Source organism: Aotus nancymaae, unplaced genomic scaffold (assembly GCF_030222135.1).
Source record: "Aotus nancymaae isolate 86718 unplaced genomic scaffold, 86718_ANA_hifiasm-v0.15.2.pri h1tg000015l_0, whole genome shotgun sequence".
NCBI classification, from domain to species: Eukaryota; Metazoa; Chordata; class Mammalia; order Primates; family Aotidae; genus Aotus; species Aotus nancymaae.
In genome coordinates, this window is record NW_026988426.1 from 18,263,998 (window position 1) to 18,278,617 (window position 14,620).

Genomic DNA, 14,620 nt, shown 5'->3' on the forward strand with positions numbered 1-14,620 from the left:
TGGGAGGAGGGGCTCCTGGTGTAGACATGAGAGATGGACACTGTAGGTTTCCTGGCAGTAGCTCCTCCTAGCAGGAACACCCAGGCTGTCTGACACAGTATGTGTCAGCGCAGAATGCACTCTCTACCCATTTCAGATAAATGCACACTAAAATATATGAAATTATGTCAAAGGCATGTTTGCTGGAGGCTCAGGGTCCCCAGTCAGTGTAACCTTGTCTTGCTCAGGGAGACCTGGGGGAAGAAGGAGCAACGGACTGGGGGCCACAGAGTCTGGCCCCTTTTCTAGCACCTGATGCATCTGTTGCCCACCAGTGTCTTGCTCTCAGTGGGGTCTCCACAGGGCAGATGGAAAGCCATCTGCCAGGGAAGTGAGGGTGAGTTGCTAGCCAGTGGCAGCCTCCAGATCTTTAGCAAGCCTCCTTCTAAAAGTGCAGAGCCCCTCGAGGATGCCCCAGGGCTGAGAGACTGAGGGGCCTGCTTGCCTCTCCCCTCTCTAGCCTCTCTCATGCTGTCTTGCCTAGGCCATCCTCTCTGGCCTCCTAAGTTGCTTAGGCTGCCTGCCTCCCTTAGATGACAGCCACACTGGGCAGATATCTAGTGAGTGCTGCAGGGCCAGGCTTCCTTCTTCTTCTATTTCTTGGTATTTGCCCCACCCCATGTTGCAATTCTTTAGGGAAGCTTTCTTGACCTCACTGTATGAAGCACCCACCCAGCTATTCTGGAATGTCTCCTTTATTAGTGGAAGTGAACTTATCATTATCTGGTGTTATCTTTATTTGTTGATTGACACACAACCCCTTGGTTAAAGTTTAAATTACAGGAGATCAAGGACTTGGTGTTGATCATCTTTGGAGTCCTCAATGCCTAGAATAGTACCTGGCACATAGTAGATGCTCAATAAATACTTGTTGAAAGAACCAATAAAGGAGAAATTTAATTAGGCATTGGAGTCCTATAAGGAGGAATCTTCCTTCACATATCAATAGAGTGTTCTCTTCCTCTGAACTGGAGTGGCTTCTCCCCCCATGACCCTTGGCACCCAGTCTGTGGCCATATGGACCACATCCTCTGCAGACCCTAAGCTGTGTGTTGAGTCTTCTCTTCCATGGCTCTGGGGAACTCTGGATCCATTTTTCTCACTTCATGATCCAAGAAACGGATTCTTTCATCTAATTGTACACCAGACTTTCCCCAGACCCCATGAATGCAGTAATCTTTGTTTTAGGGAGTTTGAAAATCAGGGGTAAAAATAAAGCAGACACCATGGAGCAGAGCTGAGTTATGGTAGTCACAAGAGCATCTGATAGTTCTTCTGTGACTCATCCATTTATTTTAATGACATCCCAATATGACAGTATGTGGAAAAAGAATGCATGTTACTTATTCCATACTGGGGAAGTGGCATGATAACATTGTTTTAAAAAACATCTTTAAAAATTTCCTGTTAGAATCTATCATTGAGTTAGAAAAACAAGCTTTGCCAAATGTCCGATTACACCTTTATTGTTCCTGTTGGCTGGCATGTCTCACCAACTTTTCCCTGGTGTTTCCTTTGGCACTGTTGAGCCCACACCACAAAATGGGAACAAATCCCACCAAACCACACTATGCCCCCAGCTTCCCCAACATCTGAGGGTGCACCAGGAGACTGCTGTGGGGGAGGCAGAGGACACCCTCTGGGCCATTAAGAAAGTGTTAAGAGTCTAACCTAGACTTCACTCTGCCTGGGCACCCACTCTGGGGTAGCAGGAAGAACTGTGGCCTGGGTAGACACCTGGTGTTAATTATCTGTGTGTCTTTGGTCTGTGATCACTGCATTCTTCCACGTGTTCCACCCTCAGTTTTCCTGCCTACCAGTAATGCCCTATGGCTCCTCCATCTCTGATATCTGGTATCCCGAGTCTGAGGGGCACGTCATTTGCTGCTATGGGCTTCTGCTCCCAGCAAAGGCAGGGGGTGACTGCTTGATCTTAGGGTTCAGTCTGGCCACAGCTTTGTCTCTGGTGAAGGGCAAGGTTAGATCAATCCTGGTCCTGGCCTTTCCTGAAGGTCACCCTGGGGCTTTTTTTCTCAGAGCTTGGGAGTTCTCCCTCTTCTTGCCCCTCTTCTCAGCTTTTTGAAGCATCAGACTTTAATTCCTTGCTATGAGACTGAAAAGGCAAAGTCGTCTTCTAACAAGGGTCTTTTGGCATGTCTATAACAACAACAGTAATAATAACAACAGCATCTTACATTTAAGGTTCTTAGTTTACATTTTACAAAGAGCTTTTAAATACATAGTTTCATTGGCCATCGTACAACCCCTTTGTTGAGTCAAAGAGACCCTCTTTTCCCTTTCCTGAATCCTGTTCAGGGGGAACACAGCTTGAGTGGCCTCTTCTGCCCACGTACACTCCCACAGAAACACTGAAACACATCTTTTCAGGAGCAAATTAACTAACTGAACTCTTCCTGCCCCATGGAATGTCCTGTTTCTAGAGTGTGACTGTTCAAGGAGAAAGAGAGTTTCAATTGTCATTTGTTAGAGAACTTCATGTTTGGGAGAATTTTTATAATGGTCCTTGCATTTGGCAGTTCCAAACTTGAGGGAGAAGGCTCAAAATTGTGAGGGACAGGACTGGCCCTGTTGCTGTCTTGGTTGATGGGGGCTGGATTCAGGATTGGGCCCAGGGTGATGGGCAGAGGGAGGTCTTGGGTTCCTTGGGTAGGTAGAGGGAAAGCTGGCAGCCTGTTGAGTCCTCCCAGGAAGCCAGTGACCCTGGGTGGGGCTCTTGAGATGGCAGGCTGAGTAGGCTCCCGGCTGGGTAGGGAGAGGCTAACAGGGGCGTTGGTGGTGGGATAAAGCTCAGATCCATCTGCCTGGGGGGAGAGGAGGGATGGGGCGATGGAGGTTGGGAAGGGTGTTGGGCAGATCCCAGGACCCTCTTCAAGGGCAGAGCTTCTATGCTACCATACCATTTATGATCCATCTGGCTGGCAGTGTTTTCTAGTCACAGAGTAAACCACAGGGAGCTCTCAAATCCATTTTAGGTGACAGCTCTGTCTCCTTTTTCAGGTCTTTATGCTCTTCCTAAACCAGAGCTTGTCTTGCTCTTCCCTTCCTCAAACAATCTTGCTGGCACCTTGGCCTAGTTTAGTATGCATAGCTCTTTGTGGTCAAAACCCTGCCTTCACACCTACCCCATTTCTCTCTGCTCCTCAGTGTGCTTCCCATGCTCGTGCCACCCTAGATGTTGACTCTTCCCTAAACAAGCCAGGCCTTGCCGTATCCTCCTTGCTTTTTAATAGGCCATTCCCAGGAAAGTTCAATTCCCTTTCCCATCTCTGGCAAACTCCTATTCAGCCTTGAAGACCCATGACTGAAAATGCCCTCTTCTGGACAGCCACTTCCATTGCTTTATATTGCCATTCGAGAGGTCCTTGTGTACTAAGGCAATTGTCCATTTGTATGACTGTTTTTTTCACAGGCTGTAGGATCCTCAAAGGCAGGACATGTCTGTTTCCCACGAGAAGCAGGATGGTTTAGTGGTTGAGTGAGCAGGGTCTGGAGTCAGATAGCCTGGGCCCACATCTTGGCGCCACAGTTTATTAGATATCCACTCTTGAGCAAGTTCTTTTACTTCTCTGTGTCTTAGTCTATTCAACCATAAAATGAGTTAATTGTATTTTAACTACATGGTTGTTTCAAGAATTAAATGAATATATATATATATATTTCACAATTAGAGTGGTATTTGATGTATAATATAGTACTAAATAAATATGATATAATAATATTTGAAATATGCCGAGCACAATGGCTCACACCTGTAATCCCAGCATTTTGGGAGACTGAGGCAGAAAGATTGCTTCAGCCCAGGAAGTTGAGGCTGTAGTGAGCTCTGACTGAACCACTCTCCTTCAGTCTGGGCGACAGAGCAAGACACTGTCTCAAATGACAACAAAAACAAAGCCATCATAAGGCACAGTACCTGGAACATAATGGAGATTTACGTACATATTTTTAGATAAATTCTACTACTATATCCCTCTGTTCCTTCTCTTTATCCCCTCTCCCCATCCCTCTCCTCCCTCCCTCCCTCCCTAACTTGCTTGCTTGCTTCCTTCCTTCCTTCCATCTATCTTCCTTTCTTTTTTCTCCCTTCTTTATTCCCTGAGTCTTTGGCCCACCATTGGTCCTCACAGAGCAACTAGGCTGCTCTAGGGACCCTGAGAGCTGAAAGGTCCAATGACTTCCAAACTCTTCTCCATGAAACTTCTATAGTAGAGGCTCCTGGGGGAAGGAGGGATGGATGATGAGAGCCAGGGAGTTAGTATGAACAGCTGAGCCCTGGAAGATAGGTGGCTAACCTGATGGGGTAGAAGGGGGCAAATGGGAAGTGAGGGAGGGACAGACATGGAAAGAAACGGGTAGGGAAGTCCCCTTCAGTAATGGAGGCAGGGGCTGGAGGGGCTGCCTTTGCTCACATTCCCTAGATACATAATCCCTGCGCTCCAGAATCTTTCCAGATACTGAGGAGGGAGAAGGAGGAATGAGCAAGGCAGAATAAGAGCAGAAAAAACATCTTCTTTCCTTTTCTGGCAGGGCTGCTCTGATGAATTTGAGCCACCTGACTCACCTGTGCTCACCCATTCTGGAGAAAGAATCTCAAGCTTTGGGTCTGGACTTCCGATCTATCTCCTCCACTTATCTGGTGTGTGGCTTAAGGCAAGTTCCAGAGCCTGTGAGGGCCTAAACTTCCTTTTTAGTGAACTGGGCTCTACTCCCTTATCCTTCCCAGGGAGTCAGGGATTGCACAGATAAATTAAGGTAGAGTTTGGATATGCATTGGAAAGTGTTGCAGATGGGCAAGGTCTCTGTCATCATGATGGTGACCTGGAGGATCAGGTGGCAGAGGCCCATCTTACAGCAAGAGCCTCCAAGAACCTTCCGGAGTTGGACATCTACTAGTGCTGTGGGCAGGCTTGGCTCCCAGCCTTCTGCATCCCAGAAGGGCTGACTACCTTCTCTCCTGGGATACATTTCAATTAAAAATTACCTGGACGGAGGAGGGGGCCAGTACGTGGGGCCTGAGGAGACAGCATGATACTCCCTTCCCTCGCCTCCTCTAGGAAGACCCCTCTCCTGGGGAGGAGCAGGAAAAATAGCAGCTGTTTTAAAATTTGGTAACAGTCCCAAATGAAAGCTGCAGCAGAGTTCAATAGTCAGTCCTTGATTGGAAGCCAAGGTAATCCAGGAAGGAGAAGAGGGGTCCCCCAGTGGGTTCAGATCCTGCAGGGGAGTCTGGGACAGACGGACAGAAATTTTGCAGTGAGACAGACTGAGAAGGCCAGGGCTCAGCAGCTTTTCCTGGAAGAACTAGGCATCTTGGGCACTGACGTCCAGGACTCTGAAAAGCTGGGTACTTTTAGGGGAGGAAAAAAAGGAGTTGTTAAAAAACAAACAAAGATCCTTTCCTTCTCTCTCTTCCTCATATTCCTTTTTCTGATCTCAGTGAGCAGGTCTTGGTCTACTGCCAACATAATAACGTTTCATAAACATGAAAACGTCTTCCTCCTTCCTCAGAGACAGGCTATCATTCTTTATTCTTATCCTTTTGTTTTAAAGCATTTTTATTAGTCTTTTTTTCTTAAACTTTTAAACAGCTGTTTATAAAAACACAACAAATACACAACACAAAACTTGGTAAAAATAACTCACTATATGGTACATATACTCAGATGATGTGATATATTTATATAATAAAAGATGAAAATAGTCACTTTCCATAATAAAAATAAGTTCTATTTTTTGTTTATTTTACAATATACTTAATATTCTCTTCTTCCTTAGATTCTTCTCCAGCTTCGTCTCCTTCACACTGAATCTCCAGGGGTCCCACGTGGCTGTCCCAACCTCACCAAGCTGGAGTCTGAGAGGTGGCAGGGCTTAGGAACACACGAGGCAGCCGCACTCTAAGTGTCTCTCCACCTCTTCCACGAATGAGGAGCCGTCTGTGCACTGGAAGACGTATTTCCGACGCTTGCTGCGGGTGGGCTGGCAGCACTGGGGCCCGCAGCCCCCGTGACATTCCATGATGGGCACCTTGGAGGCTGTGGCGCACGATGCATAACCTTTCTGGCGGCGGATCACCTCTCGGACTACCTGTCCTAGGCATGGATTCTCTGCAGAGGGCACAAAAGTCAGGACATTGGTGGTCTAGGTGGCCAGCGGGACCATAAGCAGTTCTCAGGTAGGCTGTTCTGAAATACTTGTGCTCTGAAGACAGTAAGAATGTATTCACTCATCTATCTGCCTACCCTCCTCTCTGTCCACCGATCCGTTTTACAAACAGGTGCCTTTCCTGTCCCAGGCTCTCTGCTAGGCTTACACCTAAGCTCTGAGGATATAATGATGACAAAAGCAGGCCTGGTCCCTTCCTGCAAGAAACTTAAAAATCAAAACTAAAACAAGATGTGGCGAACTGGTAGACTACGGGCTAAATCCTGTCCCCAGGCTAATTTTGATTGCCCTACATATGCCTAAAAATTAATTAAATACCAACATTCAAAAAGCAAGAGATTCCGCCTCAAAGTTTGGATTTCTGGTTTCCTTGAAAACCAGGAGGTCTGGCAACACTGCACTGCAGTGATGGCTGAAGCTGAGTGCTTTAGGTGGGGCAGGCAGTCCCCAGTTTGCCCCAGTTGCCACCACTCTTGGTAGTCTGTCTCCCTTGGCCTAGAGTCTAGAGACTATTTTAAGTGAATATATTTAATGAGAAACTGAGGTGGATGCTACAAAGAAAGGGAAGATGTTCATACAAAAACATACAGTATATGTTCTTGTATGCTATAAGACATTTGTATGCAAAAGGCATTTGACCTGGCCCAGGGGCCAGGGAGGCTTCTCTGGGAAATTTTGCCGGAGTTGATATCTGAATAGGAAGCAGGTGTTAATAAGGCTTTGGGATGAGCTTTTCCAGAAGGCCTAGAAATAACTGCAGGGCCGGAAAGGGCACTTCTGTATCTGCTTGAACACTCTGGACCCTGACCCAGCTTTTCGCTTCCACTCCTCTATGTCCTTACTACATTGGGAGAATGTCTGCAGCAAGGCTCTTGAGGAAGGGAGCCAAGACCCTTGACAAGTCGAAGTTTCCATGTCTGAAAAATGGTAACACATTTATTTACCTGTCCTTCCAGCAACTCCCAGGCTGTTACAAGCACCAGAGGAGACTGCGAAGGAGAAAAGGCTTTATGCGTTGTAAAGCTTCAGGGGTTGCTAAAAGTCTTTAAAATTACGAGGTTGTTAAAAGGATTCGAAAGAGGTTAATGACAATGTGTGCGTGTGCATGTGTGCAACATGGGGAGAGAAGGGGAGTGCAGATGGGCCAACATGCTGATGGCGAGTTTATACTGTCCTGACGACTTTCCTGTAAGTCTGAAATTATTTCAAAATAAGTTATTTAATAACATTTAAAAAATGAGTTTGGTTAAGAATAGTATTTTGTGTAGGTATAAAATGTGAAAGAATGAGTCCTCAAGGGACGGGGTGGATGGCCTGGGATCCTGGTGGCAGGGAGCAAGACTTCTCAGTGTCCATGCAAGAGAAAGACCCTCAAGGTAAGACAACTATTTTAATATTAATACATTTTTCCTTTGTTGAGCTCACCTCACAATTATACGATAAAGCGGCCACTAACCAAGATAAGTAATTAGATGATTATAACTAGGTGAGACCAAAGAACTGGCTTCTCCTGACCCAGTGAGGGCAGGAGGGTTGGATGGAGGCTGTGGAGCAACCTCCTCAGCTTGGATACCTATGTGAAACATCATTGCAAAATGCAGGTTCTGACTCGAAAGGGCTGGGTGGGGCCTGGAAGCCTGCATTTCTGTGACTCCCAAGTGATGTCAATGGTGCTGGTCAATGTCAGGGGGCCACTCTGAATGGCTACGGTTTACATTAGTTTTGAAGGCATCTCGAGGCCAACAGCTAGAAAAGTGGAGAAAAGAACCATCCATTTTGCTCATGTGTTCTCCTTGCAGAGGTCCACTGAGGACCATTTTCTACACTTGTTTCATCTTTAAAAAGTCCATGCTTCAGAATCTGAACTTTTGATCCATTATTTATGAGGACCTCACTTAACTCTGTGCAGAGGTGGTATGAGTCATCTGCACTTTGTTTTTTCCTCAGAGACAGGGACTTACGCTGTCACCTGGGCTGGAGTGGTGCATTCACTGCAGCTTCAAGCTCCTGGGCTCAAGCGATCCTTGTACCTTGGCCTCCCAAAATGCTAGGATTCCAGGCATGACCCACCACTCCTGGCCCTATATGGACGAGGAAGTGAACCAGAGTATGCTGCTCAAGGTCATGCAGAATTTTTTTTTTTTTTTTTTGAGACAGTGTCTCACTCTGTCACCCTGGTTGATCTAGGCTGACTGCAACCTCCGACTCCCAGGTTCAGATGATTCTCCTGCCTCAGCCTCTCAAGTAGCTAAGATTACAGGTGACTGCCACCATGCCCAGGTAATTTTTATAATTTTAGTAGATACAGGGTTTCACCATGTTGACCAGGCTGGTCAAGGTCATGCAGATTCTAAATGAGAGCTTGACCTTCTTCATTGTGACAGAGTTGCTTCCGACTTTACATCTCACGTACTCCTGCCAACAACCCTATAAGGAAGCACAGTAGCCAGCCTCCAAGATGGCCCCCAGTGACTACCACCTCCTGGTACTGATGCTCTTTACATGGTCCCCTCCCTCACTGACCGATGTAACCAACGCAATGTGGTGGAAATGACGGCATGAGTGACTTTCAATTGTAGGTCATGTAAGACATGTGGCTTGCTCTCTCCTGGACTGTTCGCTCTGGGATATGCCAGCTGCCCTGGTGCGAGGACCCTCTAGAGCCCATGTAGGGACTCATGCAGGGCAGAAATGGGACCTCCTACCAACACCCAGTGCCATGGGAGTGCAGCACATTGGAAGCAGATCCTGCTGCTTCGGGTTAGCCTACAGAGAACTGCAGCCCTGGCTGTGTCAAATACAACCTCGAGAGATCCCACCTAGGCTCTTTCTGAATTTCCAACCCACAGGAATAATGTGGGCTAAAAAGTGTTTATTGTGGTTTTGAGCTGCTATGATTTGGGGCTAACTTGTTATGCAGCACTAGATAACTGATACAGGAAGGTGTAGCATTATCCCTGTTTTCAAATTGAGGCTCAGAAATGAACCAAGGTCATTTAGACTTTAAGTGGCACAGCCAGAAATGGAACTGAGGTGATCTGGATGTGAAGTCCAACTCTGACCCCCGCTTCCTCCCTCCCACAGGCACCATAGACCCACCTTGTTGGCAGTGCTCCCCGCTAAAGCTGGGCTGGCACAGGCAGTAGGGTTCCCCTTGGTCTGAGATGTGGCACTGCCCATGGTGACACTTGAAGGCTGAGCAGGCGTTGGCAGAGTCATTCTTGTGGTCACACAAGGCCCCTCCGTAGCCTTCGGCACACTTGCACATGTATGAGGTTCCGGTTGCCACACATTTTCCATGGTTGCAGCTGAGGGCAGAGGGGAGGATGGCAAGGGAGCCAGACCAGAGTTGGTGCTGCTGAGGACTCCCTCTGTCCACCCAGCCAGGGACCAGGGGAGCCAGAACTGCATGCAGTCCAATAGCCTTCTGCATCTCCTACGCTGAGCATCTTTTCTTAACCACCCTGTTCCCCTGGCCAACCAGCCAAAAGCCTGCAAGCGTCACCCAGTGTTCACTGTGAGCTGTGGCCACAGCAGAGGCTGGCTTGCTGATTTACACACACACCTCATGTAGCCAAGTAGCAACTGCTTGGAAGAATCTAGGCATTCTTCTACACTACACATTTTAATTGCTTTAGCATCTTAAATAAGAATTACTACCACTCACTACCAGCAGGTACCCCTGGCTATGTACCAGGAATTAATTATTAAGTGCTGTATACCCAGTATTGCTCTGAATTTCCATCACAACCCTTTGCCTATTGCTCCTATGCAGTACATTTCACCTGTGGAAAAAAATGACAGTAAAGCCTATATTCTGAATCACAACACATCACTCTCCCTATTGAGATGACATGCAGGGCCAGGATCCATATTACAGAGTCACACACACACACGTGTGCGTGCTCAAGAGCAACATAGGAAGCTCAAACCCTTTCCTTATTCCTGATTTCAGATCATTTCCTGACTGATGTGGCAATGTGTTTAGTCAACCACATCGCTAGTGTTGGCTCTAGTGTTATTTTTGGCTGATTCCAGTTTCTTAACACTGACAGTACTGGATCTCCTGAAGCCTGGTACGTAGCAGGAACTCAGTAAATCTTTGTTGAATGAGTAGTTGCTTAAACTATTAAATATGGTTTGACTGTGTGTGGTTATATACCCCTGGTGCCTTGCACAGGCTGAGTCTGCCCACATGGGTGCCTTTTTCTAATTCCCACAGAGAGAGCCAGGGGCTCACTGTGGCTCTGGACAGGTTCTAAAGGCCACCTGGTAGAGACAAGTATTTTGGGCAAGGTCCTCTTATGCTGATCCCTGTAAGCAGGACTGGCTGCTCAGAGGTGTAGGCTCAGCCTCTTGAACTCTTAAGCAGTTACACTTCTATAGATCCTATCTATCTGCAGCCTGACTTCAATTGCTCCAGAATCCAGTAGTGCCTATTTCTCAGGTGGGGTGGGGCTGAGGCCACGCTGGGAGCCCAAGCACACACCCAGGGCTTCGGGACACTGACCTGTGGCCGAGGCAGGGGTCCCGGGCCTCCTGGTCGCAGAGTGGGCCTGTCCAGCCCGGGTGGCACTCGCACACCATGCTGTCCTTCTCCACGGGGCGGCACAGGCCGTGCTTGCACACGGTGCAGGACTTGCAGCCTGGTGAGACCCCCAGTGACTGCGGCGGGAGGGCCTTGAAGTCCTGCAGCTCGTTGTTGATGCGCACCTCGTGAATGCAGCCGTGGAAGCCGCCTAGAGGCCGATCCGTGCCCTGGCGCAAGGCGGAGAGGCCGGTGGAGGTGGGGATGCCTGTGGGAGGGGAGCCAGGACAGTGGCCTGAAGACCTTTCCCTGCCACCCTGCTGTCCTCAGAACGAGAATGCACTTTTCACACGTTCACGGCTAAATGTTCAGAGCTCTGGGCCTCTGCTGTTCAAAGGAGGTTAACGGGCCAAAACCTTGGACCTCATCCACATAGGGACCTGCATCCTTGGTCCTGCACTGGGACTCCTTAAAAAACGTGAATTTGTTGCTAATAGCAATATTAGAAAATTCCCCATAAAAATTTGTGTCTCGGGCTTCCCTAGAAAAAAATGAGATGATCTGGTTGCCCACTGCACTATGACCCCACTGGCTGAACTGAGGGGACCGCCCCCATAGGCAAGTGCACCAAATAACCTGCTGTCCCCACCAGGCCCCTCAGCCCTTTGATCCAGGCCTCACAAGAGAACCCAGGGCAGGCGAGCTACGGCTGCAGAGAGAAGAGAAGGTTTGGGGGAGCAGCTTGATCAATGAGACTTTGGGGTTCAGTGTTTTTAGACCAGTTCTCTGCCTTTTGTGCTGTGTACCCCTCTTCTCAGGGTCTTCAAGAGACTGTTAGTAAAGACCTAATTTGCTTTTCAATAAAGCCTGACTTGTGTTTTCTCTCCCCTTCTATACCACTCTGCCCACCTTCTACAGTCGAGAGCTTGGGACTGGCCTGGAAGCAGGGCACCCAGTTCTATTCTGGTTGTACCTGGAGCCGGTGGGGTGGGGGCATGGTCCTCCTCCAGGGAGAAGTGGTGTCCTTCTGGGGCTGCCCTCGGCCCAGAGCTTTCCCTGGCCTCCCTGCATCTGAACCGCCCATTAACAACGCCCTCTCCTAGGCCTGTGCCAATATCCGCAGGTGGACTCTGTGCGTGAAGTCTCAGGAATCTTGGGACTGAAGGAGCGGTTCTGGTAGCTTTTTTTATAGTTAACCCTTTGAGAACTATTGGTTCAGTGGCTGCCTTTCAGGCCAAGACTCTGCCAAACTGATGGCTTTTTTTTTTTAAAGACAAGGTCTCACTCTGTCACCCAGGTTGGAGGGTAGTGGCACAATCATGGCTCACTGCAGTCTCAACCTCCTGGGCTCAAGCGATCCTCCCACCTCACCCTCTCAAGTAGCTGGGACTACAGGTGCTCTCTACGATGCCCAGATAATTTAAATATTTTGTAGAGATGAGGTCTCACTATGTTGCCTAGGCTGCTCTCCAACTCCTGAGCTCAAGCAATCCTCCCACCTTGGGCTCCCCAAGTGTTGGGATTACAGGTGTGAGCCACGGCACTTGGCTTACTTCCATTTTTGGCCTTTGATTTTAATCTCAAACTTGTTCTTCTACATTCATTAATTGAAACTCTCAGGGTTTGAGGAGGTGGCAGAGCAGAGGGAATATGACCTGAAGCTGGCAGACTTTGGCAGAGCCTAGACCCTGCTTCCATCTCCTGCCTCCTGCTTTGTCCCCTTCCCCCTCACAACTTGTAGTCTCCAGAAGGAGTCCTGCTCTCTCCCCTTTCCAAGCACCTGTCCAAAATCATCTTTTCCCCATAGCCTGGCTAATGCCTGTTCACCCTTTTAGAGATCAGCTTGGAGCAAGAGGTTGTCCCTTGCTCCAGGAAGCTTTCCCTGATTGGCTTTGGCAGTGGCCTGGGTTTTGGTACCGGAGCACAGAGGGCTGGTGGGAGGTGGAGGTGGTAGGGAAAGAGGGCATTACCTCCAAGGTAGAGGGGGCTGTTGATGCCCACTGCTGGCTGCTTCTGGAGCTTCCCCAGGCTCTTAGGGGTTCCTTTGTCCACTACCAGGTTCAAGGACTGGTTTAACATCACCAGCTCCACACTGTGAAACTGCCCGTCATTCACTGTCTCCACACTGGCCAGGAGAGAAGGGGAGAAAGCCAGAGAGTTCACTAAGTGGCTTCTATGGCTGGGCCCTGGGCTGTGGACTTGACCTGCACTGCTTACATTTTTACTTTTTATTTGAAAATAACTTTAAACTTACATAAGTTTCAAAAATAAAAACAGTTACAGAAAATGCTTATTACCCAGTTTCTCCCATTACTCCAATGTGCTTGGTTGATTTCTCTCTGCATTGTATATATAAACACACGTTTCTGAACCATTTAAAGGTAAGTTACATACATCACAGCCCTTTATCCTTAAATACCTCAGTGTGCATTTCCTAAGGACAGATACTCTCTTACATAAGCACAGTACAGTTGTCAACTTTGGTGAATTTAACATGGATACCACACTGTTACCTAGTCTATCATCTGTATGCTAATTCTGCAGTGGACGCGATAATGTCCTTTACAGCATTTATTTCCTTCCAGTCCAGGATTTAGTCTACGGTCAGGTATTGCATTTGGCTATCATTATTTGCATTCTTTTCTATTATTTCATAGAGTTAAGCAAACTCCATTCCCAGACCCCCTTCTCAATTCCTGCTCTGTCTGCATGCTGCCTGGACCCCTATTTACTGAACATACTTATTTCAACTGCTCTATTTCCACCTTAAATATCAATAAGGATAAAGGTTAGCATTGTTCTAAAAAATAGTGTTTTGATGTCATTTTTCTTTTTTTTAAGACGGGGTTTCACCATGTTGGTCAGGCTGGTCTTGACCTCCTGACCTCAGGTGATCCACCTGCCTTGGCCTCCAAAGTGCTTGGATTATAGGCATGAGCCACTGTGCCCGGCCTTGATGTCATTTTTGTATTTTTTTCTAGTATATATAAAACAAACTCTTGGCCGGGCACGGTGGGTCACATCAGTAATCCCAGCAATTTGGGAGGCCGAGGCAGGTGGATCATGAGGTCAAGAGATTGAGACCAACCTGGCCAACATGGTAAAACCTCGTCTCTACTAAAAATACAAAAATTAGCTGGGCAGCTGGGCAGCTGGGCATGGTGGCACGCACCTGTAATCCCAGCTACTCAGGAAGCTTAGGCAGGAGAATCGCTTGAATCCAGGAGATGGAGGTTGCAGTGAGCCAATATTGCACCACTGCACTCCAGCCTGGCAATAGAGTGAGACTCCATCTCAAAAACAAAAACAAAACAAAACAAAAAGTGTCTTTCACAGTTAAAATTTCAATATTTTGCTGTTTCCCCCGCAAGGTCACCTCATGTACCACCAATGGTTGCATGCCACATTTGGGGAAATAATGCCTTATAATACTCATGCTATGTTGTTCGCTATCTCTACTACAGAAATGAGGGAATGGTAGCTCAGGGAGACCAAGGAATTTACCTAAGGCACCACAGTTGATAAGTGATAGAGCAAGAATTTGAACCGAGGCCCAGGTCAAATGTCCCTAACCTGAAAAACTCCAAGATCCCACACTTTTTGAGTGCCCACATGATACTGGAAGGAAATGCTCACTGGAGGATTTTGGAGTCTCGCTCTGTTGCCCAGGCTGGAGTGCAATGGCATGATCTTGGCTCACTGCAATCTCTACCTCCTGGGTTCAAGTGATTCTCCTGCTTCAGTGTGCCCAGTAGCTGGGATTACAGGCTCATGCTACCTTGCACAGCTAATTTTGTATTTCAAGTAGAGATGGGGTTTTCACCATGTTGGCCAGGCTGGTCTTGAACTCCTGACCTGAAGTGATCC

The 14,620-nt window shown here is 47.8% G+C and overlaps 1 protein-coding gene across 1 annotated transcript in view; it reads right to left on the reverse strand.

Annotated features, from left to right (window-relative positions):
- Positions 1-1,277: 1,277 nt before the first annotated feature.
- LOC105723213 (slit homolog 3 protein) overlaps positions 1,278-14,620 on the reverse strand; it is a gene marked incomplete at its 5' end in the record, with an annotated part of 119,279 nt that continues 105,936 nt past the window's right edge. The window contains 4 exons of the mRNA XM_064376368.1: positions 1,278-6,167; positions 9,325-9,533; positions 10,736-11,021; positions 12,724-12,878. Of these exons, the coding sequence (XP_064232438.1) occupies positions 5,932-6,167; positions 9,325-9,533; positions 10,736-11,021; positions 12,724-12,878 (886 nt within the window). The remainder of the gene's footprint in view (positions 6,168-9,324; positions 9,534-10,735; positions 11,022-12,723; positions 12,879-14,620) is intronic.